At 42.8% G+C, this 25,880-nt stretch overlaps 1 protein-coding gene across 3 annotated transcripts; it reads right to left on the bottom strand.

The window, feature by feature from the left end:
• Positions 1 to 300: 300 nt before the first annotated feature.
• Positions 301 to 25,291, bottom strand: SHISA5 (shisa family member 5). 3 transcript variants are annotated; one of them, XM_064724198.1, is made up of 7 exons: positions 25,056 to 25,291; positions 21,735 to 21,806; positions 21,102 to 21,158; positions 19,873 to 19,923; positions 6,323 to 6,438; positions 5,442 to 5,660; positions 301 to 3,318 (listed from the first exon to the last, which is right to left on the bottom strand). In XM_064724198.1, exons 2-7 carry the CDS (start codon positions 21,755 to 21,757, stop codon positions 3,242 to 3,244), a joined length of 543 nt encoding a protein of 180 aa, XP_064580268.1. In that variant the 5' UTR covers positions 21,758 to 21,806; positions 25,056 to 25,291; the 3' UTR covers positions 301 to 3,241. The 3 variants fall into 3 exon arrangements, with proteins under 3 accessions (XP_064580268.1, XP_064580269.1, XP_064580270.1); XM_064724199.1 differs by lacking the exon at positions 25,056 to 25,291 and adding an exon at positions 24,513 to 24,545; XM_064724200.1 differs by lacking the exons at positions 19,873 to 19,923; positions 21,102 to 21,158; positions 21,735 to 21,806; positions 25,056 to 25,291 and adding an exon at positions 18,502 to 18,552.
• Between the last annotated feature and the right edge of the window lie 589 nt (positions 25,292 to 25,880).

The following is a 25,880-nucleotide window of genomic DNA, read 5'->3' as shown; positions in this document are numbered from 1 at the left end:
AGTCTAAACAGGTTGAGAGGATATTTTTAATGAAATGACAGACTTCCTTAGAATCAATCCTTTTGGACCTGCTTGGCAGCAGCCTGTCAGAGGATCATTCAGCAGCTTACACTGTCCTTGCTGTTATCTGTAATTTTGGTTAGGCTTCAGTCTCACCACCAAAAGTGGTATTCATGATACAATGTGACCCGAAGGACACTCACTAACACCAGCTGTCAAACACATGAAGGAAAATGTAGCTTTGCAGACACACCCCTAAATAATACTCAAAATGAGGCTAAGAAAACCAAGTTGACAGAATGTACTTCAAACACTGAATTTATTACAAAGGTGCATAGAGTTTATGCCATTTGGTTTGAATACTTATGTTGAACCTACAAACAACATACAAAGCGAGGTTACAGTATGTAACAAAAGCAACAATGATTATCTAGTAAATTCAATATTCTACTGTCTTTAATTTCACATAACATTTCTGAAACAAAGGCACTTACAGAATTAAAAAAAAAAAGATATATCAACATTTAAAGTCTTAGCTCCCTCCCCCCTCCCTAGAGCACTGTGGAGAACAAGTGTGATGTGAAGGCAACAGCTACTGGGACTGACACATCAGCAGTGCTTAAACTGAAAACTTCTGCATCATCTCCATCTTTTCTGTAACCATCCCATTCTCGTCAGTATCTGAAAACAAGCTTCAACAAGGCTGCAGGGCAAGAACCAAATAAAATTTGGTCCTACACCTCATTGTTAATGATGATTAATGCACTAACAGTAAGAAATTAATCACAATCTGATTAATTTTGAACTGGACCATTTTCTCTTCTTTCAGTAAGTTTTGTAAGTGAATTAGTAATAGTACTGCTAAGGCAGCTGCTTGTACATTAATGACTGATCTCTTCACTTGCACATAGCCATCATTTGCACTGATGGAAAGGTGTCAATTTTCAGGCTCCTTAACCCTCATCTCCCACAGAGAGCAGTGGCAATTCAGGACCATCTGTTTGGTCTGTACAACCTCCACCCAAAGCCTCCTATTTGGGAATGTCCCTTACTGCTGCCTCCTTTGCTCCCATCTGCTCAGGGATGAGGACTGAGCCATCCTGCCATGAAACTGCAGATTTCCCTCTCACAACCCAAGCAGGACACTGTGACTGCTCCCTTTGTCACACCAGGTGGGGACAGAAGAGCAGGGCACAGTGACAACCTCAGGAACCCCACAGTGGGTGCTGTACCTGGGCTTTCCCTGGCTCCACACAGGCTAACAAAGCTGCTGGAACAATCTCTGCCCTCCTTCTCCATGAATAAGCACCAGGGGTAGGATCTGCAGCATGGGATTTATTTCTGCAGTTCCTCAGTGCTCTCCCACAGAAACATTCCAGATTTCTAAGGCAATACTTCCTCCTCCATACAGAAGACACCATCCCTTTTTGGTTGGTCCCACGTAACATCTGACAGTGTCAGGAAGTTTTGCCCAATTTCTCAGCTGATGTGGCAGGAAAGAGGAGGAACACAGACACAGGATACACAGATAAATGCTCTGTAAGTGCCTCTTGGCACCATTTAATGCTATTAACTTCAACACTCAGAGAGGTGTAACAGAGGGGCACAGGTTGTCATGAACCCCAGTGTAAAAACTTTCAACAAGTGTCTTTTGAAATGCCCTGAAAACTTTCTTAAAAAAAAAATCTGAATAATCCAGAAATAGACTCAAAAAATCAGGAAGGGGAACAAGGCTGCCTTTGACAACAGCAACTTCCACCCACTCTGTGAGGTAAAACAATGCCACCAAACAATAATATACCCCAAACATAGAATGACAGGGCAAATGGCTCAATGGCCTCTCTAAAAAAGTTAAATCAGTGTAAAAAATATGTTAAAATTATTTCAGTGATTATGTCACAGTGATACATGCAAATAACTACATAGTTCTATGAGGCTTAACAACAAATTGCATTTCAATGTTGGAAAAGACAGAATTGTTGAGGACAGTGAAAAAACCCCCCCACCTTATTTGTTTGAGCAATGAAAGATTCATAAGCCTAAAGCCCCAGCAGTGTTAACAGCCATGAGATGTCTCCAGATGTTTCATGACTGAAGGCATTACCTTCTTAAATAAAAATACATTACCTGCCTGTGACAAATCCTTCCTTTCCCTGACTTCTCATTCTGCTCAGCTTTCTGGGAATGCTAAAGACAAAGGGGAGGTTAATGCTCACTGTGGCCCCTCACCCAGCACACTGTTACTCCAATGCAGACTGGATTTATAAAGATCTCTAATTCTTAGATTCCTGCCACCTACAGTTCCCACTAGAGACAGTGGAAAACCCCTGAGCATTTGAAAACCCCAATCTTCTGCTGATATCCCATCCCTCCTGTACAAGAATTCCCTCTCTGTGATGAGGCTGCCAAGGTACCTCTGTTAATGTGTCATTAAGGGGCTGATTTTAATTCCAAACTCATCAACAAGCTCAATTAAGTTTGTCCAATACTAGCTGAACAAAAAATACTCATCCAATAACTTCTATGGAGAATTTTCAGGGTTTCAGCTTTTGATCTATTTGGTCCTTTAAGTGGCAGAGTGTCTGTTGATTTCTAGCTATAACATCCAGTGGAGGCACAGTTTATAAACCTTAAAATTGGGACAGAAAACAAGGAAACAACCAACTCATGCTATTTAGAACTAGCTCAAAGGCAATTAAACATGGTGTACTACCTCTTACCAAAGGTAAATGTGATGCAAAAAAGGAAAATTCCCTTTTGAATGATAAATGAAATGTATTAAATGGTAGCTTACCTAACAATAGTAGCTTCAAAACAGGCAGAACTTACATAACATGTATCAGGTAGTTTCTTAGAGGTTAAGATTTTACATTTTAATACTGTGCAAAAGATTGCTACAGCTTTGGGTATTTGACAATGCTCATATTAGACCATTCCTCTCAAAATTACTGCACAGCAAATGGTATTGTGGTTGTGTATTTATGAAATACTCTTTCTTCTTGCTTCTCTCATTGGATCTAGAGCAAAATCTCTTTTTGTATTTGCTTGAGGTATAAATCAACTTCTGCAAGAAAAATACTCCTTCCTTGGAGCATTAAAAAAAAGAAGATACTGAACTGATTTTCACTCTACTTTAACACAAAATTGTTGTCTTCCAGAAAAATATAGTACAGGAGCATGGTGTAAACAGAACAAATGATATTTTGAAAAGTTTTGTATGCAGAAGCACAGCAGAAGCTTTTCAATAGGTGGGCTTCTGAGGATCCATGTAAGCAGGGTTGTAAGGGGGCTGGGTGGGGTAAGGAGCTCCAGCACCAGCTGCAAAAGCAAAACACAAGAAAAAAAACAGATTTGTAAAATGTACATTCTGAACTCTACATATAAAATGGCAATTTCTGTTTTGAGTGCACAGTTAAGAGGTTCATCCTAGCCAGCATCTTAATTGGACTTGAAAACAGCTTGTCATAAAACATCTGCATTTCAGAAGTAAGGGCACAAAAACTTTTGTTCTTTTTGGCTTTGGGGCTTTTTTGAAGCTGAGTGTACATGAGCAGCCTTTAGGGGAGAACCCAGCCTAAAATAAAAGGAACAGATCTGGCTCAAAAAAGAGCCAGTGGAAGTAAGGGGTGCACATACAAGAGGATATACTTGACAGTGTGCTGAGGAAAAAAAACAAAACACTGGTAAAAGGACTAGAGAAATCATATTAGGATTCCTGCAAGGAAAATGCTTTCCTGCTAAGTGTCAAAAAATTAATTAAGGAAGTAACATAAAAGGGAAAAAAAAATCCCACCACTACTGAGCACATGAAAGAGTTTGACTTATATAGCAGATGTGCATCCCTTGGAAGAGATTCTTATTTTCTACTGCTCTGAGAAAAGCTGCTCTCAAGTGGCATCTCCATTTTCAGCTCTGTCAAACAGCACAAGTTTGTTCAAGCAGCACCTGAGCAGATCCCTGGAAAGTGCAAGTGTGGTTATCTTGTGCTGATCTGTAAAGTGAGTGGGCTTGGCTCCTGTGTGGCAGAGCAGGTATTCTCCCCATGACATAATTAACAGCCTGCCCTTGGTTAACAGGCAGGAGAAATGAAGGGAACAACTCTCACTGGGAGGCATTTTCAGCTGCCAACACTGAAAGTGCCTTGGTGTGTTCCCAGAAAGAAAAAAATCCAAAAAACCCAAAACAAAACAACTGTTTTAAAACTAAAAACCACCAACAGCCTGAGAAACCAGAGAGCAGGAGAAGTGAAATGACTAATTTATTGGCTCCCTCATATGAAAAAGATGAAGCCAAAGCACTTTGGCATAATCCTGTCAAACCCACAGCTTCTTTGGCATTTATAACAGAAAAACAGAGTCAACACTCCTGCCAAGTCAGTGTTTTCACATGTGGGGCTGGTTTGCACATTATTAATGTACAATTTCTAACTGTTTGCAAATCTTTCACACCATGAAAAGCCATTTTATATCCAAGCTGTCCTGGAAGTTACTTCCTAAGGGCATTATCTACTAGTCAGGACTATACTTTGTTATTTAAAAGGATGACCAGTGAGGTTTGTAAGAGAACAAGATCCTACAGGTAAAAGTTTAGTTTTGGTCTCTCTGAGCAGTCTGGAGCCAATTGCTCAGAGAACAGCTCTTACCAGCAGAAATGGGAATTAGTCATTGCAACAATAAGGCTGCATGAAAACAATGCTGTGAAAGAAGGAAAGCTGAAGAAAAAAGATTCTGATAATTCTAACTGCAAGTTGTCAACAGACTTCTCCTTCCAATGCCTTTGTCATGGGCAGGGACACCTTCCATGAGACCAGGCTGTTCAGGATTCCATCCAAACTGGCCTTGGACACTTCTGATGTGTCCATAGCTTCTCTGGCCAACTTGTGCCAGGGCCTCACAAACCTCACAGTGAACAATTTTTTCCTAATAACTAATCTAATAACCAGTTATATATATATATATAATAATAACTAATCTAAACTTGCTGTCCTTTAGTTTGAATCCATTCCCCCCTGTCCTGTCACTACATGCTCCTATAGAATAGAGCTCACAGATACTAAATTAGAAAGGGAATGTGGAAACATCCAACTCATGTACGCATATATATGTATGTATGTATGTTAATTGACTTTGATTTTAATATTAAATGTCAGCTGAATTAGTAAAATGTTCTACTGGATCTGCTGACAGTCCTACACATTGCCAAACTTTGCCATACAGCTCCAGCTCACACCTCCTCTGGCAATGCTTCACACAGAAACAGTGAGAGGGAAATTTCCACCAGGGTGAATAACATCATCCACCACAACCTGAGCTTTACAAAATTTGTTTACATTTGTATTAACACAGCCATAGACAATAATAAATGTAAATAACAGAAGATTTGCTCCAGAGCAGCTGTCTCTGAGCCGTTCAGGAGATGAGAAGCACTTGGTGCTGCCTTACCTGCCACAGTTTCATGGTAAGCTGGGGGTCCTGCAGGCTGGGTGGGGTAAGGAGGAGGGTACTGGGCAGGGTAGGGAGCCACGGGCATGCCTGGCTGGGGCTGCACAGCCACGGGCTGGTAGCCTTGGTACGGAGCTGCTGCATAGCTGGGTGGCACTGCAGGCTGCTGGGGATAGGCAGAGTGAACCACAGTGGTGGTGGTGGCAGTGGTCACCACAGCTACAGCAAGGAAAAGGAACATGGTTAGTGCTGGTGGTCCCTAAAGAAAAACCCCCAACAACTCCCAGATTGTTGGGAATTTAGCTGCTAGAGAATGGAAAAGTACAAAACCATGGCTAATTCCAAGTCCTGCACCTGCACAGATAGCAGTGTCCTTAGGCCTAGCTGTGGTAGTAATAACAAACAGTGAAAGAAACATGAGAAAAGAGAGATGTAACCCCTAAAGAATGAAGAAGAGTTAATAGTATAGTTTAACCAATAGATTGCTTGGCTTACAGAATATTCATAAGCTTATTACTCGCTGTATAAGTGTCTGATGCTCTCTTCAATAAACAGAATTTGCTTATCACTCATATTGAGTGTCTGAGTCTCCCCTCACCGACAAATAGCTCGACCCCAACAAAAGTCCTCATTTCTCTGCGACACCAGATCCCCCACACAGTGGGATGGAAGAGAACTTCTAAATGCTCAGAAAATACTCCAAAACATCCCTCTGCAACCTCACATTCTGAAGTGCTTAAATGCTGATTTTTAATATTTAGGTATTGCAACTTCTGAGCAGAGTATTTTCACCTCTTATAGGAACACAATTTTCCAGGAGGGATAAAAAAAAAAATCTTTTTCAAAGATGTGAAGAAGAAAATAAATCCAGAGCTACTCACGGCGTGGTCGTCGACATGCTTTGTACAGACAGCAACAGGAGCAGGTGAGGCACAGAATAATAGTGACAACAATCACTGCAAAAACAGTAACTCCAATGGCAATGAGGGTTCCAAAACTGCAAGACAGAGACCACAGAACTGGTAAGAGTCACTCCTTAACCAAACCTGCAGAGAACACATTGCTCTACCTCCAATCTCTCAGTCCTTATTGGACCAACAACTGTGCAAGGCAGTGCTGAGGGAGGTCAGGTCTGCTGAGGCAGGGGAGCTGAACCACCCCTGACAAGGGGTCTCTGGTCCCTCTCATTTTAGTCTGTGACTGTTGTTGTTTTAGTGTGAACACACAGGCTCAGAGCAAGCCCATAATGAAGCACCCCACCTGTTGGGGTGACAGCAAGTTCTTCCCACATTCCCTAAGACATCCCAGTCCCAAACTCAAGACAATCTCAGCCCTGAACAGATTCCTGGCCTCTGTAAACCGTTATTTTAGAATCCATGTTTCACACAGTTAGGAAGAACTGAAATCCTGACTTTAGTGCAATAGCAAGTATGCCAGGTTACATTATGGGACACAGAAACACTGCCTAAAACTCCCACATTTATTATGGGAAGACCAGAGATTACAACAGCTTTAACTCCTGTGATGAGCACCAAATGATGGAGGCAGACAAAACCAGTCACCTCTCAAAGCTTTACAAGTTCTATTTACCACACAGGGCAGAAAAGATATCACAGCAAAGCCAGTGACAATCCCCTTAAAGTGCTAAATGACATTATCTGTTTCCTACTGTCTGAAATCAATAAAGCCCATCTTCCATGGAAGCCAAAGTCTCCAGCACTCTTCTTTCTTAGAAAACACACCATGCATTGGTTTTGGGAACAATTGCAGGAAGTCAGTTTTAAAGAACAATCAGCTATAAAATGAAGACTAGAGAGCCATTTTCACATCCATCCTGTTTTTGTTTGTTGGTAGAGATTTTGGCTACAGAGTTCTCTTTGGTTTTTTTCCCCAGCTCAGTTTCCTGTTAACAGCTTTAAAGAAAAAAACATCTCCATTGCATCCAGCAATTTTCACTTGGCTATCAAACACCCACCAAAACACCCAGTGAAAATTGCATTTGAGTATCAGTGATGCTAACTGGAAGGTTAAAAAACTAACAAAAAGAATTGCAAAATGCTTTGCCCTAGCCCAAATTTAAAAGATCTCACCTCAGTGTCTTCTAGAGCAACTTAACCCTTAGTAAGCTGAGCACTGACAAATAGGCTCAATTTAAAATGCATTCTTTCACCTTAAGAGAGGGTGCATCAATTTTATTCTGTTTCTGCAAAAGGTAGAAGAAAAAGCTTGAGTCAAACACAATGACTTTATGAAACTGTAACTGTATCTGACTGAGCCCTGATTTTGTGAAGCACTGTGGATACAACCATGGAGTACTGAATGGGATACAGGAAGCAGGAACTGCTGCAGCCTCCTGAAGTAACAGTGTCAGAGACACTGCAGGAAAATAAATGGATTACTGCAACACAACCACAGGATGTAAAGGTGAAAACAATGTGTTGAGGAACACGTGCATGTTTTGCCCCATTTATTTGCCCAGAGCATTTTTGAGATGCTGACCCAAACCCCCACTCCTAAACACCCAGCTTTAAGTGCCCTCCCATCCTCATGAGCATTATCTTCACTTCAGCACAGTAAGCTCACAGCCAGCTCATCACCATCCAAATAATCCCATTTCTTTCCAACCTGGTGTAAAAAGCAAAATACAAATGTGATTTCAAGACAGGAAGAAAAGAGAGAGAACTGCACTCAGTGGATTCATACACTGAATCACAATCCTGATTCCAACGTTCTCAGGAAACAGCAAGAACACCTGTGACAAACAACAGACACCTTCAGAAACTGCAGGACAAGAAATGCCAACTGCAATTTCTGATACTTGTGCAGGAGCCAAGAGCTTTTTCTTTTCTCTTGTTTCCACTTTGGACCAACCCTGACAGAGCTCTCTCACTGGGGAAGCTGACATTGCTTCCTTTATACACAGCTATTCTCCAGCAACAGCAGCACAGACAAAGCAAAGAAGTTTTCCAGATTCTTCCTTGGGTTTTTTCCCCAGAAAAGGAAAAACACCTTCTTTGTAGTGAACTATGCTAAGAAATTATTGTGTCAAGGAAAGAGATTAGGGCTGACAAAGACAACTAAAATTCTTCACTTGTACAGACAATGAACTTCTTAGAACTTTAGCAAAGGCTGGGCAGAATCAAAGACACCAGAAAAATTGAGAAAGTGGAGAAATATTTACTCATAATAAATTGCTGAGCACAGCAGGAAACTGGAACAGCCCCATCATCTTTCACAACCAAATCAATTTCTGATACAAGGAGAGAAAACAGCACAAGCCCACCTGCAGCCAAGCTGAGGGCCATCAACAGACAAAAACACTGACCATGGGCTCCATTTGTTTGTTTTTAATAAAGTTTTCTGCTCAATGAAGCAGATATCTCCTATTTGCCACCTCTAATAAGGAACACAACAAAAGCAAAGTTAAAAAGCCAACACACCACGTCCTCATCTTCACCAAGTTGTGAGAGACACCCTGTGCATTTGGATCACTTATTCCTTGGCAAAATGACACAGCCAGGACACAAGGACAGGACATTCTGCACCCATCTTCTGAAGGGTTAAATGCAGACACATGTTTGAGGTGCAGGTGTGTCAGGTGTACAGGTGGAGTTCTGTGTTTGTGTGTGCAAACACTGGGATCCACTCCTGCCCACTGAAACACTGTCTGATTGCTGCAGACCAAATTATAAATGTTCAGAGAAGCCCAGCAGGTCAAATAACAGAGAGGAGTTAGCTCTTCTCAGTTCTTTAAGGAGTGCAACAACTGGTTACTGGCAGGCATTTTTATCACCTACTGCACAGCAGGTGATAAATAATAATTTTCCTGCCAGTACTTGGGTTCATTCAGGCTAATGTCTTAGAACAGCATAAAATAGAGACATTTACAGAAAAAACAGTAAGTGCTGTCAACTTGTAATTCATGCCATCAACACTCTCTTTCCACACTAGAGTTCTTCAAAAATATTTTTTTTCTAAGTATTTTTATTGACAACTCTTTTGGAATTTCTGCATGGTCAGTCCCTACCTTACTGTAATAATATCTTTTTTACTGCCCAAGGAGTACTGGTCCCAGCATTTCTTTAGCATTTAAGTGATATCCCACTACTGAAAAAGGTGCAGGAGGGCTGCCACTAATGGATGATGGTCAAGTGAAGTCAGAATGGTGCTCAATATACTCAGTGAACCTTGTAACCTTTAGGAGACAAGATATTCCAGGTGCTGTATAAATACTCCCTTGCAGTGTGCCAAGTCCCTTCTTAGACAAAAATTGCTTCATTTGATTGCTTTCACCTACTGAATCTGCCTAAAGGGCCCTAAAATACTTGTAATAAACCATATCCACACTAAATGATAATTTAATTACCATTAGCATTGTACATAAATGAAAAAGAAACGTGAGGGATTGTTGCTTACAGATCCTTCCCCTGAATGGTTAACCATTGTGGGATCTCAGCACCTCAGGACTGAGGTGTCACCGAGAGCACCCTTGGGGGGCTCGGGAGTCCTGGAATGTTCCAGAAGTGTCTGGTGGCTGGACTTTGATCCTACACAGGAGACGACACCTGTATGAGGACAGGAGGGTTTCACCGGGGTGAATGGTGAAGGGATTGGTTAATTAGAGGGTGAGACACAGGGTTTAGGATTTCTGTACAGGGGGGTTTAGAGAAGTAAGATGGAGGAATTGGGGCGTGTCCTGTCCTTCTTCTTCTTCTCCTCCATCTTCTGTGGTGATGGTGGCACTTTGGGATTGGTCATTACTAAAAGTGCACCGGGCAATAAGGGTGAAAGGTATTGGGGAAAAATGATAAATATTGTATATGTAACTTTGGGTATAAAGATAGGTGACTGCCCAGAGGGCAGGGAGTGTCCTCATGGCTGGCTGCTGAGCAGAGCTCTGTCAGGCCGAAAGAAAATCTTTTAGATAAACAATTAATAAACACAGAGACCAAAAGAAGAACTGAAGCCTCTTCTCGTCCTTTGAAACGCGGCTGCCCCAAGGCCACCCCGGGCCTTTCCAGGCCATCCAAACAGCCGAAAACCGGACAAACCATGAGAAAACAAAGGCCAACGAAACCAAAAGCACACCTGAGCCTGCCTTCTGCAAACAAACGTCAGAGTGCAGCAGCCAGGGTGGCCACAGCAGCAGTGCAGGGCTCTGCTGGCGTCAGTCACATCCAGCTTGCCAGACTCCCACATTCTATATACCATAGGCTAAAAAAAGCCCAGTTATAAACAGCTTGAGCTCATTCACTGACATTTCCTGCTTCTTTCTCTTCACAGGAAAGTGAACTTTTGCCAATGATTTCATAAAAAACAAAATCGAACTGAACAGCGGTTTTATTGCAGCAATGACAAACTACAACTTCTCATAAAATGTACAGAAAAGCAAATAGGGAGAGATTTATTCCATTTATAAAAATGGAGAGATAACACCCTGCCCTTTCCTATCACCACCTCTCTCCTTCCTACCCCATCCTCTCACCACTGAAGTGTATCTGTAATGAGAATGTCTCTCAGACTCACCTTTAAAGCTAATTATTCACTATATCTATCAGCTCACATAAAAGGAGTCACTTGCCTATTTTACCCCTTTCAGAAATGCAACAGACATATTAAAATGTGAGAACCAAGACCAGGATCTAAATAATACTATTTGTAGAAGTTAATTCTCAAGGCATTTGTTCATGTTGGAGATCTTGAACAGTCAAATGGAAAAAAAATGTAGAGTTTATTTAAAGCAAATATCAAAGTTTTGATTCCAGAAATGTATTTTTAACTCTTAACAGTTTGAATCACTTAAGTCAGTGCCATTTTGTAAGCTGATACAAAGGAAGTTTTCACATATCTATGCCTTCATGTGAGTAGGACACACCAAAAATTTTGTCTTAAAAGAGAAAAAAATATCCAAATTAACAATGAGACCACCTAGTAATGAAAAATTAGCTTAAGCAGCCTTTTTATTGTGCAAGTTTTAATCTATTCCAAGATTTGTTCCATGCTTCGAGAAACACATTGGCAAGGCACTTTTCAAAACAAACATTTACAAATAGTGAGTTATGGCTGTAACACAGGGTGGTCTGGAAAGACTTCAAAAGATCATTTAGGCCATTCCTAAAAGTAAAATAAAAAAATGAGTATATGCATGTCATTCCTTAGTGCTCCAGAAAAGGATCCAGTTCCCAGAAATGGAAAATATCCACATGAATTCCCTGACTCAGGTGTAGGGCAGGCCCAAACAAGTCCCCAGACAGAGATGCCTAAATAACATTTCAGTCACAGCCATCCATTGCCACATACTGCCTGTGAAGTTCAGCAGGAAAATAAGGCTTTTTTTTTGAGCCTTTCAGAGGGATTAGTTTTTACAACTTAATTAGCAACACACTTGCTCAGTTGAATGTTTTAGCATAAAAATTCAAACCATAAGAATCACTTTCCTAAAGATGAAACGAAAATAATTTACTATTGCTCAGAAAGCAAACTCACAGGGAAACATCAGCCTGATTTTAACACTTGCAAGAGGGAGCAGCCTAATTTAGCAGAGCCAGGAGCTTCAGCACAAGCAGACAATCAGAACCCAGAGCAGAGTGAAGCCTCCTGGTGCAGGAGCAATCACAGTAATTGCTGGTGCAGCCTTGGCCACCTCCCCAGAACAGGATCTCTGCATGATCAGGAAGTTTCCAAGTGATTCTTGTGGCAGGCAACAGGCAGCCTGAGACTGGGCAGCGTGGTTTCAATTCTGCAAAATCTTGGTTGTTTCATCAGACTGGCAGCTTTCAGAAAGTGCAAAGTCATTTTAGGAGCTCTGCAATGCAGTGAAGTGTGGATTGGAATTGTGATGTCTGGTGTTTCAGACAAATGTTAACTCAATTAGCACTTCAGAGGGGTTCAACATTAAGGGGTTCAGTCCCTTAATGTTGTGAAAAGGGTTTTTTCACTTTATTCTGACAAACCCCTCAGAGCAGCACCAGCTCAAGCCATCACTGACTGCAAACTGCTCTAGCAGGGACACAGATTAAATGAAAAACCCTAAAACTCAGCACTACTTTCCATAATTCTTTCTGGGTAGCCCAAAAGGAGAGTTTGCAAGGGGAGCCCCAGCAAAACAAGCCCATTGTTTACCTGCAGCATAAACAGCCCTGGGCTGCATCCCCAGAGCCCAAACTGAGCACAGCCCAGGGACCCAGCTCTGCCCTGAGAAACGAGCTAAAACAACAATAATGCCATGGGAAGCAAGAAACTGCAATTGCCAGAGTGCTACAGAAAGGAGAAGGTGAGAACCTTACAGGAAGAAGTTTGCTAAATATGTGCTGAATGGAGCCTTTAGCTGTTTGTGCAAAGAGGAATGTGATGTGGATTACTTTAAGCCCAAAATAATAAACCTCAATTTTATACACAAAGACCTACTGGAATTAAGCTAACTACTATTTTTAATATTATATTTACATTTTTTTTTTTTAATTCTCAATTTTTTAAAAATAACATGTTTAGCACAACGTTTTCTTAAGCAGCCTTTAAGAGAAAGTGGCAGGGAGGGAACTTCCTGTAGTTTGTGGTCTTACTCAGACATCTGACACCCTGATCCAACAGGTTATTATGGAATATGTATACAAGCATCTTTTCTTGGTCCTTAAAGAGTGCATTTGTACCAAATATGTCTATGTATATAAATCCCTTTGTAATACATCCTAAAAATACAATTTTCTGGTGAAGTTTGCCAGGAAATCTATTATTGTACACTTTGTAGAAAACAGAGTAATTTCTGTAAGTAACTGATGCATTAAAATATGCACATACCAAGGGGAAAAGTCAAGGCTGCATTGAGAGGGACTGAAGTCTTTCACCAGCAGTGCAAGAATTAACACTGCAGCCCCAGATAATTTTCAGTCTACTGGACTCAGCATACAAACTGCCCTTAAACAGAATTAAAGGCATTTGCTTCTGCAGGTGGGAAATAAATTTCAAATTTTCCTTTAGTGGCAAAAAGAGAATGTAGAGTGATTACAGATATTTAAGGCAAACAACATGAGTCAGTTCCCTTCCTACCACCCACTTCAAGGACACAGGATGTTACCCCCACACCCAAATTCAAATTTGGCAATGGGAAGGATTTTTCTTAGATGGTTAACTGAATTAGCAGAACAAGTTTAACTGAAAAAAAACCTCCAAACAAAAAAATTAAGTGCTACAAAAAAAACTTCCCCACAAAAATGGCAATATTATGAATTTGCTACTGCCAGTATCATACTAATTCTAGAAGCAGATTTAAACAACTAATTAGAAACTAACTTGGCCAAAGAGTTAAAGTTTTTTTTTCCTGGCAAATTGAAACCTGGTGTATGACTTGCCAAACAGACTGGAAGTGCAGTAAAAGGAAGTTTGGACTGGGTTACACCCACCTGCTTTGCCTGCCTCATAACCCAGCTTTTGTAGGAAACACACCTTCTTCCTTACCCATATTACTCATCTATCATCACATATATAAAATTTCCAAATACTGTGTTCAGGCAGGAGCAAAGTTTGAATTACATCAATTAATTATCCTGCACTGCTATGAAGAGACATCCTGCCCCACATTCCCCTTCTCTTCTGGAATATCAGTCAGCACAACAAGGATCATCAAGGAAAATCCAACACTGTACAAACAAGAACAGACCATTGCAGAGGTCACATCTGGCCAACCATTCTTTTAAATGGCATTGATTATTAATGAGACCTTCACCAAAGAGTCACAAAAGTGACTCTGGTGACTAGTGCCTTTCACACCCTAAAAAAAACAAAAGGAGGTTTTTAAATTTACTTCTCAGTGGAATTGAGAGCCAGAGATCATGCTAATAAAAACAGAGGTGTATCACATCAAAAATTAATGGTATAAAATGTTTTGAATACAAAGCTTCTGTCAAAAGGCCAATGTCTACACAATTGGTAATTTCCTGAAATGAAACCAATTTGTTTATTTCACAGAAGACCCTACAGCTGCAGTTTTAAAAGGCTGGGCAATTTGAGGGTATTCTCCTCCTTCCATAATACATCTACAAACACAACCTGTGGCAAATGTATCCAGCTACACCTCAGGCCATGACTTTTTTTATGGCAGTATATGAAAAAGCAGAGTTGGTGCTCAAAATGCTCAAATTTTTACAGATTCTAATAAATAGCCATCATGGTCTTTGAAACATGTTTTTAAAGGATTCTCTGTTTCTTGGGCTATAGGATCTTACCCTACCTGCAACCTCTTGCACAAGCTCTCTCCAGAGCCAGCTTGTATGTTAAAAATTTGCTGTTTTTTCAGAGTTACACAGAGGCACAGGAACACCCACAGGCACAGGGAACACTCCACCCTGCTAGGTAGCTACAGTCAGTGAAGCACAAAGCACAGGAAAATGAACTCCTGCACAGAATCCAAGTGATCAATCTTGCTGTGCCCCTGTGTGCTCAGGCTGTTGCTGTCACCCAGCCCTCTGTGGTTAGCAGGGCACACTAACCCAGCCATGCACATCTGCCTCTTGCAGCAGGGCAGCATTTTTCAACCTCTCCTTCCTGCCTGCTTTCTGAGAAAACGAAACCTGAAGTGCCTACAGCAGCAGAGACCTCAGCTCAGAGCCCTCTGCCGCCTTCAGGCAGTTTCTGCACCAAGAACACACTGAACACAAAACCAAAGGCAATGCAAGTTCCCACTGCTACTTGTGCAAGCTGATGTTTACTCTTCAGGCTAGTAAAAAGCATGAAACATTTCTTTAAGTAGTTTAAATCCAAGTCTCAGTTGTTTCCAGGCAAGAAGCTTACGTTCCTCAGTGAGATTAGCCTGTGCTTGAACACGAGCCTCACAGAACAGGCTGGATGCACTTTAACTCATTTATTTACAGAAAATATCAAGGACCAGCACTGGAAAAGAAATCCTCTGCTCATTAAACAGAGACTGCTTACATTTCTGCAAGCTTTTTCCCAATTTTCATGGAGTGTTCCCTCTGGAAACCTTCCACACCCACCTGGACACATTCCTGTGTACCCTGCTCCAGGTGACCCTGCCTTGGAGGGGGATTGGACTGGATGATCTCCAGAGCTTCCTTCCAACCCTAACAATTCTGTGATTCTGTAATTATCTTCATTATTTACTTTCTTACCTATTACAGATCCTGGAATATCCAAATATACCAGAAAGTTTAAACTGGAGTCCCTGATAGTGTGATAGCAGGGGAGAAGAATCAGGGCATAGTTCAATATCATTTTTGACCTTGTCTGTGGAGAAAATATGGGCTTGAAAATATCTAAACCAGACATAGAAAACCAGGATAATCACATCTTTCACTGTTACAAAGAGCTGGGTTTGCCATGTTAGCATGTAGCAGCCTCTTGTAGATGCCACATTCCAACCAGGCATGGATTTTCTCTGTATCACCAAAGGACAAGGAAGCCACAAGACAACATGGCTCAAACCCCAAATGAGCACATCCCCACCCAGCAGGGCTGGTCTGTCTCTGCTGGCCAAAGCTTCCCAGGAAAATGGAAATTCTGCCCCCCCTTCTCATAAGGAGGAACAGCCTTGCCTCAGGCATTACTGTACCTGTTACACAACCTGCTGTAACTTACAGGCAGAAATTCATTCAGACACAGAGATTCACAAATTAACTGTGTACACAGACAATGTGAGGTTTTGTTTCCAGTATCAGCTGCCCCAACGACATTATTTTCTTCTGGAACTGATACAGATGTTCTGAACTGCTCCACCTCCTTAAACACTCAAATACTTCACAATTAGTTGAATTGTGGATATGAGTCATCTAATTTCCTTTTCCAGTAAGGGTCACTATTGGAAAATCGGCATACCAAGGCTAAGTAATCACACTACCAATGAAAATAATAACAAGTTCTGACCTGGTGAATCAGTGCTCTGCTTTTTCCACAGTTTCCCAAAATGAGAATACTACGTACAGCAGAATGAAAAGGGGAAACCAACTAAATTAACCTTACTACTCACAATCCATCTTTGAAAGCAGAGTAAAGCAGGGGAAAACTCAGTAATCCAATTAAAATGGGGGGGAAAATCCTGAAATATCTTCCAGTAAACCTTTGCCACAACACATTCACTAGCAGGAGAAATTGGAAAAATCACTTATGGTCAAGGAAAAATGGTGACAAATGTATAAAGTTCAGCACTATGAAACCTGTGCCTACACCCTGACCTAAAAGCTCCACATGATCTTTAAGGACTGATCAACAAAATAAAAGGCCTGAATCTGAGTTAATCCTGACTTTTATACTTTTCCTAGAATGCTTCCATTTGCTTCCAAATGCAGCATTCTGGGAAGCAAAATGCTTTCAAGTACTTAGAAGTGCATCATTAACACACTCTAATGGAGTGTAATTTACTGTCTTTGAAATGTCCAAAGATTACAGCATATGGACCACTTGCAATGTGAAATGCCCAAAATGCACACCTGCCTCAACAGCACCTGATACTCAATATAAATACTGAAAGACATTAATATCAAAGGATGATACTAAAAAGGAACCTATTGAAAGCTGGTGCTTTGCTTGCACTTCTGCAGAAGACCTCAGAATAAACACAGCAAAATAAGCAAAAGTCCAGACAAACTAGAAATTGCTCTGCCAGGCATGAAACCAAAGAACAAACATTCCACCAGTAGCCCTTCCCTAACCCTGTCCTTAGAATTAGGGCGTAATTGTGGCAGGATTTCCAAGCAGGGAGAAGAAACACCCAGACCACAGAGTCCAGTGGCAAGTCCACAGGTAGTCTGTAACTCACCCTCAGAAAGGGGAAGTTCTCTTAACAAGACAGGATTTGTGAGCAGGGTGCCAGGGTGGCAACTCGATCTAGAAATCAGCCTGATGCAAGAATGGGGAACCAAACACTTTCTGACCCAAAAGGCCAGGAAAACATCACCTCCTGCTCAAGGGCAGTGTCAAAGGTAGTATTTGTAACTCCTAAGAGAGAACAGGGCACTAAAGGAAGTTGCCCTTTTTGTTTCCTGTCATGTTACAAACTGTTCAAAGAGAACGCTCATCTTGTTGGAGATACAAAGAAATATTCTGACATCAGCCCTTCTCTCACCACAGTGAAGAATTAAACTAACATAGTCATCAAGAAACAAGGCAAAACCTGCCTTTTTAAAAAAATTGGCACTGAGAGAGAGAGGGTGGAGTATACCTTGCAGGCAAGGAAGCAGTACAGCTCTCCAGAAGGAATTCAGCTTACTACTTGGTTAAAAAAGCACAGAAACCTCAACATACACAACACCAAATCCCAGGCACTGTCTGTAACCAAACAAAAACTACTTGGTGTCCCACTGGTTGTAGTCACAGACAGTGCCACTCACTGAAATTCCCAGTACTGAAACACCCTAAATGGGACAGCTCAGTCATAAGTCATTTTGGAAAGTTCTAACATGGTTTTCCTTCAGAGTCATATCCAGATGGCTTTTAAAGGACAGTATTCCTATGAGTAATTACCACCTTTCTAATAAAATTGCCTCACAAGAAGTTTGATGTCAGATCGAGGCCTTTGCACAACACTAATTTTTCAAAGCTGCAATGTAATTGAAAAGGAAAAGAGAAGGAAGAAGAAATGTCTCTTTTTAAGCTGAGACATCCACGGTTGTCTTTTAAAACATTCCACAGCTAAAAACAAAGATAATTAAAACAATTTATCTGCTCCTTCCTAAATGCTTTTTTCTGTCATTTACAAGAGCAAGCAGACTTCAAGATAAGGCTGTACTGGAACCACACATCTGAAGACACAAGATCAGCCTAGCTGAGAAGGGGCATCCCTCCTCCAAAATATTTGTTACGTTAAATCCTCCTCTCTGTCGAAGACACCAAGGCTCCAAGACATCCCCGTGCCCCATTCACAGCCCCATGCCCGTGCCCATCGCCTTTAGCGCGGCTCCTTCCTCCCCCGGTGAGGATGTGCCCGGACTAACACAGCGCGGCCCCGCTGGCAGCCGCTACCGAGCCCGCTCTGCCGGAGGTCCCGGGAAGGCCGGGCGGGCTCCCTGTGCAGCTGTCGGTCCCGTCCCGAGCCCCGAGCCCCGCCGCTTACCCCATGCTCGCCGCCGCCGCCGGCCCCGCGCCCGCCGCCCGGCCCCGCGCACGTCACGGCGCCCGCACCGCCCCTTAAAGGGGAGCCCCGGCACCGCCGCGATCCCCAGCGCCCAAAGCTGCCCGGAGGCATCCGAGAGCCAGAGCTCCGGCACTGCCCGGCATTGCAAGGCCAGGGAGTGCTGGAGCGAGTCCAGGAGTGCTGATAAGATGTGCACGATGTTGATAAGGAGACAGGCTGGGAGAGCTGGGGCTGCTCAGCCCGGAGAGGAGAAGCTCGTGTGGACACCTGCCGGCACTTTCTGAAGGAGCTACAGGGAACAGGAGAGGGGCTCTTTGTCAGGAACTGGAGTGACAGCACAGGGAGGAATGGGTACAGATTGAAAGAGGGGAGATTTAGGTTGGCTAAGGAAGGAAGTTTTTACTGTCAGGGTGGTGATGCACTAGAACAGGTTGCTAATGGAAGCTGTGGATGCCCCGATCCCGGCAGTGTTCAAGCCAGGCTGGATAGGCCCTCAGTAAGTGGGACACGTGTCCCTGGCCACGGCAGGGAATAATACATCATCCTTAATGTCCATTCCAACCCTGTAACATTCTGTGATTAATCCCTGCCCTCCCTTCATCATCTTCTGCACTGTGAAAAACTGACACATTTTTCCTGTCATCACCAATATAGGCTTAAAGGAATTTACTTCTTCCCAAGATTGAAAGAGATGGAGAAATATTGATAGAAACTGCAAAAGATGCTAGAACACCAAGGAGGTACTTCAAACAAAAGCAGATTTTCTTCCAGAGCCACTGTGGATTTTCTAAGAGTACAAAGCACAGAGAAGTAAACTAAAACAGAGGATGTTCCACCTCATTGTGAGGAAGAAGTTTTTTATGTTAAGAATGGCAGAGTCCTGGAAGAGGCTGCCCAGGGAGTGAGTGGGGTGTCCCCTCTGGAGACATTCAAGTCACACTGGAACTTGTGTCCTGCTCCAGTGCCTGCCTTGCAGAGGGTGACTGGATCTCAGAGTCCTTCCAGCCAATATCTGTGACTCTGCAATGCTCCAACCTTCTGTTCAGCAGAGAGGATGCAGGTTATCATATACAGAGACTGTTATGTTCTAAATAGCAACATCCACCTTCTTCCTCATGTCTCTGCTTCCAACACACACACGGATTTTGAGGGCTCCACACTCTTAAGACACAAAGTAGTATTTCCATTTTTGTATTCTAGCAGCACAGAATCATGGAATTGTTTAGGCTGGAAGAGATCTTTAAGATCACTGAATCCAACTGTTAACCTAGCACCACCAGGTCCACATGTCCTGATTACACAATGAAGAATCTCTACACAAATCCCATTTTAAAAGCTTGCATGGCTTACCCGGGGCCAAAGTCCAAATCAGGATCCTGAAATATGTCCGACTCAGAGATCCTGTAACAAGAGAATTCATGTCAAAAAATGGAATTTATTACTTATTAAAGTTGCCTAGCCAAGTTTCAAGTGCCTATGAAAGGTAATGTACACTAAAAGAAGAGATTCTTTTTGTTGCCTCTGGTGCTAAAAGTATGGATTTGACAATAGCCTGACAGCACTGTTCCAAGGCAGTTTTGCAACATCCAAAACCAAATAAACCATACATAGATTTGCAGCAGCTGTAGATAAATGCATTTACTGCATTAGCCCTAAGTAGCTAAAGTTAGTCAGTGATTAACAACAAAAATCAACAAATACAGCTTTTTACTAAGCTCACCTTCTCCACTAACTACGCTTAGTTTCACTCAGGTATGCTCTGACAGGCATCCCTGCTCTGGGGAGGAGAGAGGAGCAAGCACAGCAATTTGTCCACCAAGTGGGGCCATATGCTCATGCTCTACATGGAGAAAACCAAACACCAATTTTAAGAGGGTTTCTGCTACCTTCAGTCAAACTGAACCAAAGTGTGACATTTCAGTGTCACAGTGTCCTCCAGCTGGCTAAAGGATCTCTGACAGTCTTTGCTCCCACACTCCAACTCACATCACCATGGCCTGCAAGGAGCAGCTCTGTACTTTGAACAAGTGCTCTTTGCCTGGGTAAGGGGAGTGATGCTCACCTTCCCTGCAGGGATGTGGCTGCTGTGCTCCACAGAGACAACAACATGGAGCTCAGGCCAGCGTTTCACCCCAGACACCCTGCAGTGGTTAAGCCCTGCCTGAGCCAGGGGCAAGACAAGCAAGTGGCTCAGCTCAGGTGTGAGCTCAACCAGCCTCGTTCATTCTCCACAGCAAGCCTGGCAATTTTCCACATTACCCACTCTGTGACTACAGTAATAACTCCACAAAAGGGGGTTTTAGAGCCTGTCCTCTCTGCTCTTTGGGATGCCTTTCCCTTGGTAACATTCCCCATCCGGAGCAGGTACCAGTGGTACCTTTCTGGTGTCCTTGAGCATCCTAAAGTGGGAAGTTAAGCTTTCAATAACAAGGACTTTCCACATGATATGGTAATACTGACACAACAATCATTTTAACAAGCATCAATGCATATTGTATCAGGCCTTGAAGCCCTCCCACAAAGGTAAAAACAAAATCATATTAAAGCTTCATCCCAACCAGTTGGTGGATGCAGTTTACCTAATTTTCTCGGCAAGATTCTTTAAAGCTTCCAGAGGGTCTTCTGCATCAGGAGACCTTCAGAAAAATTAAACAAAGTATTTGAAAATTATCAAGAAGACACACATCAGTTTATGCATTAATTTATCCAGCTCATTGTTCCCTTTTTACAGTTAAGTAACAAGCATTAATGTAGATCCCTGATAGAGATCTAGAAGAGAAAGGTCCTTTAGGAAGATTTAACCATTAAACACTATGTTTTTATAATTTGATGACAGAATTGCAATGTGTAGTATACATTCACTTTGCCTCAATAACTTTCATTAAGCTGATTGCACTGGAATTTTTGTTCATCAAATTTCAGGAATACATTAGAGCAGCAGTGTCGATCCAGACAAGATCTACAGCAGAAATCAGGACAGGATTGTGCAAGTTGTTCCTCACCAAAATAACAAAATATATGCCTGACAATCCTCACCCAGAACTGAGAAGAGTTACAAACCAACTGTTAGTAAGTAAAGGAATAATCATACAAAGTCTTTTCCTCATCCCAATCAGATCACCTAAATTAACATTTAAATATGCTGAAAGTACTTGGGTCAGGTCTTACAAACCAAGAATTTCCTTTTGTGTATAGTAGAGGCAAATACTCACGTCAGACACGCAGAGCAGCTCATCTTCACTAAGCACCTCTATCCAAATGTTCACACAGGCATAAGCACTAAACTGCACAAAAATATGAGATGCTGCTGTTACTTTCTTCACTGTATCTGATAGAAGCTACCAAATTATTGTAAAGACTCAAAGAGCAACATGAGTTGCCAAAAATGTTAAAAATACCAAAAGGCCCGAAAATCAGTTAGAATAAAATGTTACATTTTCCTAGAGATTTGACTTGATGGAAAAGATGCAACACCACTGTGTTCACTGTAGGTTTGGATTTCCCTGTGACTTGGTTGTTTGTACCTGTTGCTTTGCTTACTTCACAGAAAATCCTAATCCTGATAATCCATTGCAGAAAACAGAGATATCATACAACAGATTCTTAGAACTAAAATCAGTCCAGCAGCATTCCCACTGCAAGCATCACCTGGTGCAGCTCCAGTGGTAATCAATGGGGATGTACCAGGATGGATCCCTTAGGGAACATCCCACACCTCAGAACTGCATTGGGCTGACACACTCCTTAAGAGACTGCCTGTTATCTCTGTCCTTGCCCTCCCAAGCCTGAGGAACTGCACCATAAGAATGGCAAATTAAAAGCTTTTAACTGCCACAAAAAAATACTTCCCAAAGCTTAAGCAAAGTCATTTCCCAAGAAGGGTATTACTTCATTTTTCAGTGACAAATTCTGCAGTCAGCTGGTTTCTATTCATCATTTTCCTTCCTATCAAGACATAGCCTGATATCTTGCTCCTAAACCACACTCCATCCAAAAACTCAAATTCCTTTAGGTGTAGTTGTTCAGAGAAAGCAAACAAAAAGAGGCAAAGACAGTATGTAAACTGACTTGAACATCTGAAAATTCAGTCTTCACCCTCCAGCATCAAAAAATACCTGAATACTGTTGCCTGGAATAAAACACAAAACTTTTCCAAACAGCGTTAAAATGATAATATAAATGCAAGTCTTCAATTGACAGCCTTAATAGAGCACAATATGGTGATATGCACACACAATACAGTATTTCTACAGTTTTGCTAAGATTGATTAGTGTACCTACAAATACTGTCCAGTAAGAAGAGCAGTTGGTTAGGTAATTTCCCCCTGGGTTCTGCCCCATTGGAGCTTCCCCTCAATCTTTTTCAGCCCTACACTTTACTGTGTCTACAACACAGGCTGCAAAACAAAGTGTCCTTGCTACACTAAAGGCAAGACTAAACAGAATGTATTTCAAGAATGTATTAGTAAGGGTTTGGTATACTATGAAGGAGGACAGGAAAAGTACTACAAGTTAAACTTTGTACAAACAGCCTACAATGTTACAAATACATGAAAAATACATAAAAGCTAAAAATATTTAGGCATCACAGCCAATGATAAAAAGAAGAAAATCTTCTAGGGGTTTCAATATGGAGGTTCATTAAATAGAAACAAAGAGGAACTTTGTTTATATAAAAGCGCAGTACATTTTACAGCTTTACATATGCTTACACGTGGTCGATCAATTTTTTTTTCTGCAGACACCTAATGACACCTGACTCCTCCCTCCTTCCTCTGTCCCTAACAAGGAAATGGCAGGTAGCTAAACCAACTCCAAAATACTTTGTGAAATTACACAGCAGGGCAGCCAACAAAATTCCTCCCTTCATCTCTCAACTGTACTACTTCAGCACAATAAAGTAGCGAGCAAAACCAAAGGCCGAGGCCAGCTCTCAGGTGGCTGAGCTGAGCCAACCAGGGCCCAGCACACAAAAGAATAATCTGGTGCCTCTGCTTTGTTCCTCTCTTCTTCCATCAGCTGTGGCATCCATGAGACTTCCTCAACTGACTGAATTCTCCAGCTCATCAACTGATGGCACTTTTTCCCCCAGTCGGTCTTCTGATGGTTCGATTATTTGAATTACCTGAGAACAGCCCTCATCCAACCCAACACAATCTGGTTACTGAGGGGTTCCTCCTATCCCGCAGGGCATCAGTGTGATGATTTCATACCATCAGTACCACACAAAACCTTTAAACTGACCAAGTTCCATCTCAAGAGCAGAGCTGCCAGACTCTTCCCTTCCAGTCCCCAATCACTGCAATAAGCACTAACTTCCACCCCTATTTATTCAAGGGCAGCTTGCACACAGTTACAGCTATAGCACCTTGGTGGTGAGTCAGCTTAAGGAATCCTTCTTCTGGTGCTCAAACCTTGAAATACTTACAGATAAGTAAGTACTTACAGATAAAACTTTGACAATGTCAGCCACACTGATTTCAGCTCAGCCCCCGAACAAACTGTGATCCTGGATTACTCTGACCAAGTCAAATGTCTTCTTGTGTATCACAGGCAACTTTTCTGCACAGGTTTGGGCAGAATTTGATCTCTCTGATCAAGTGATGCCACTGATATATAAAATACAAAGAGTGCTTCTCCTTCTCTGAGACCCCACCAGCTAAGTTCTGTGATCACATCCGCTTTTTCTAATGACAAAACTGGGGAAGACCACACGGCCCATCCTCTAAGCACAATAACAAATCAGCAACCAATAGGGCTGCTGCAAAAAAAACCCGATAATCAATAACAGCATTTGATGAATGAACACAATCATCAAACAAGTTTACGCAAGCATGCTTTTTATATGATATCATCACTAAGCACTTAAGTGTTTATACTATCTTTCAGTAAATGGGAAGAAGTTACTGTATCGGGGGTGAAAAGGTGAAGGTTTTTGATTGGATGCTTCAAGAATAACCCGCAGCCACTTCACTACATCATTACCTCACCTTAGTTACCAGCAGCCCCTATCATCAGGCCACTGCTGGCAGACACCACGGCTCAAAACAAACCCACGGAACTTCAGCAGAACTTTTCCCTCAGCAGAACTTTTCCTTCGACGAACCCAAATGCGCGCCAAAACAGCTGAGCGCGTGTGGGCACCTCCCGCCGCCGGGACCACGTGCCCCCAACACCGCGGCTCCACAGCCCCCAGAACACGATTCCACGGCCTCACGAAACACGGTTCCGCAGCCCCCAAAACACAGTTCCCAAAATCACGGTTCCACAGATCCCAAAACCACGCGTTCCTCAGCCCCTAACACCAAGGTTCCTCAGCCCCCAAAATCACGCGTTCCTCAGTCCCCGCCCCGGCACGGGCGGCAGAGCTGAGGGGGCCGAGCTCGCAGCCTGGGGCTCCCCACGCCGGGGGCTTCGGCCGGGCCTCCCCGGGGAATGTGATCACCGCTTCCGAAAGCGACGCCGGAGCCCCCAAACCCCCCCTGAGCACCGGGGCACCCCCGCTCGCCGCTCCCGCACCATCCCGCGCTCACCAGCGGCCAGCAGGAAGAGGAGGCAGAGGCCGAGCACGCCCCGACACAGCGGCGGGAGGGCGGCCGCGCCCCGGGGGCTGCAGGGAAGGGGCGGCCCCGGCACGGGAGAGCGCTGAGGCGGTGCCCGACCCCCGATCTCAGTTCCCTGTTCCCCGTTCCCCGGCTGCGGCTCCCGTTCCCCAGCGCGGCTGCTGCAGTACCAACTGAAGGCTTCTTTCTCCCTGAGGGGACACCTCACCGCAGTATCATGGAACCATTCAGGGTGGAAAGGACCTCTGAAGATCATCGAGTCCAACCTGTGACTGATCACCACCATGTCAACCAGACTGTCAAAAATAGGTTAGAAACTGTTGTAAAATAGTTCATAATTGCTAAGCATGTACTGTTAAAAAGTTTAGTTATTATATTGTAAAAGCGGTTAAAGAGTAGGTATAAGAAATACGGTACTCAGTGTACCGTATTACACCTAAGTAAAGTGCATCACCCTCCAAGCCAGCCTGGACAGAGCTGTAATGGCCCAATCGAGCGCCTTAAACCTTCGTGCAAATGAAGGATCCAAAAATAAACCAATCCAAAGGAACAAAAAACAGTATAAAAAGGGGGCATCCGAGCCAGTGGGATCGTGTGCTGCTCCACCTGGAACATCTGGAACATCTCTGCTCAAGAAAGGAAGATCCAGCACCGGCTCTGCAGCATCCTCACTCATCAGGAACACTCCTGCTCGACCCTCCAAGCTTTAGGCCTTATAATAAAAGCTGAAATCACTTTAGCTGTGGGAGTGTGCTCCCGTTTATAACAAGACCATGGCACCAAGTGCCACATCCA

This window comes from Zonotrichia leucophrys, chromosome 12 (assembly GCF_028769735.1).
Source record: "Zonotrichia leucophrys gambelii isolate GWCS_2022_RI chromosome 12, RI_Zleu_2.0, whole genome shotgun sequence".
NCBI lineage: Eukaryota > Metazoa > Chordata > Aves > Passeriformes > Passerellidae > Zonotrichia > Zonotrichia leucophrys.
Note: the sequence above shows the minus strand (reverse complement) of the source record. Positions and strands in the feature narration are given on the sequence as shown.

Excerpts from the sequence above, each read along its gene's own strand:
- SHISA5 (XM_064724198.1), bottom strand. The coding sequence starts at position 21,757 with ATGAGCTGCTCTGCGTGTCTGAC. Across the intron at positions 5,661-6,322 it reads AGCATGTCGACGACCACGCC|CTGTGGTGACCACTGCCACC; the intron begins GTGAGTAGCTCT and ends TCCTTGCTGTAG. Across the intron at positions 3,319-5,441 it reads TTACCATGAAACTGTGGCAG|CTGGTGCTGGAGCTCCTTAC; the intron begins GTAAGGCAGCAC and ends TTGCTTTTGCAG.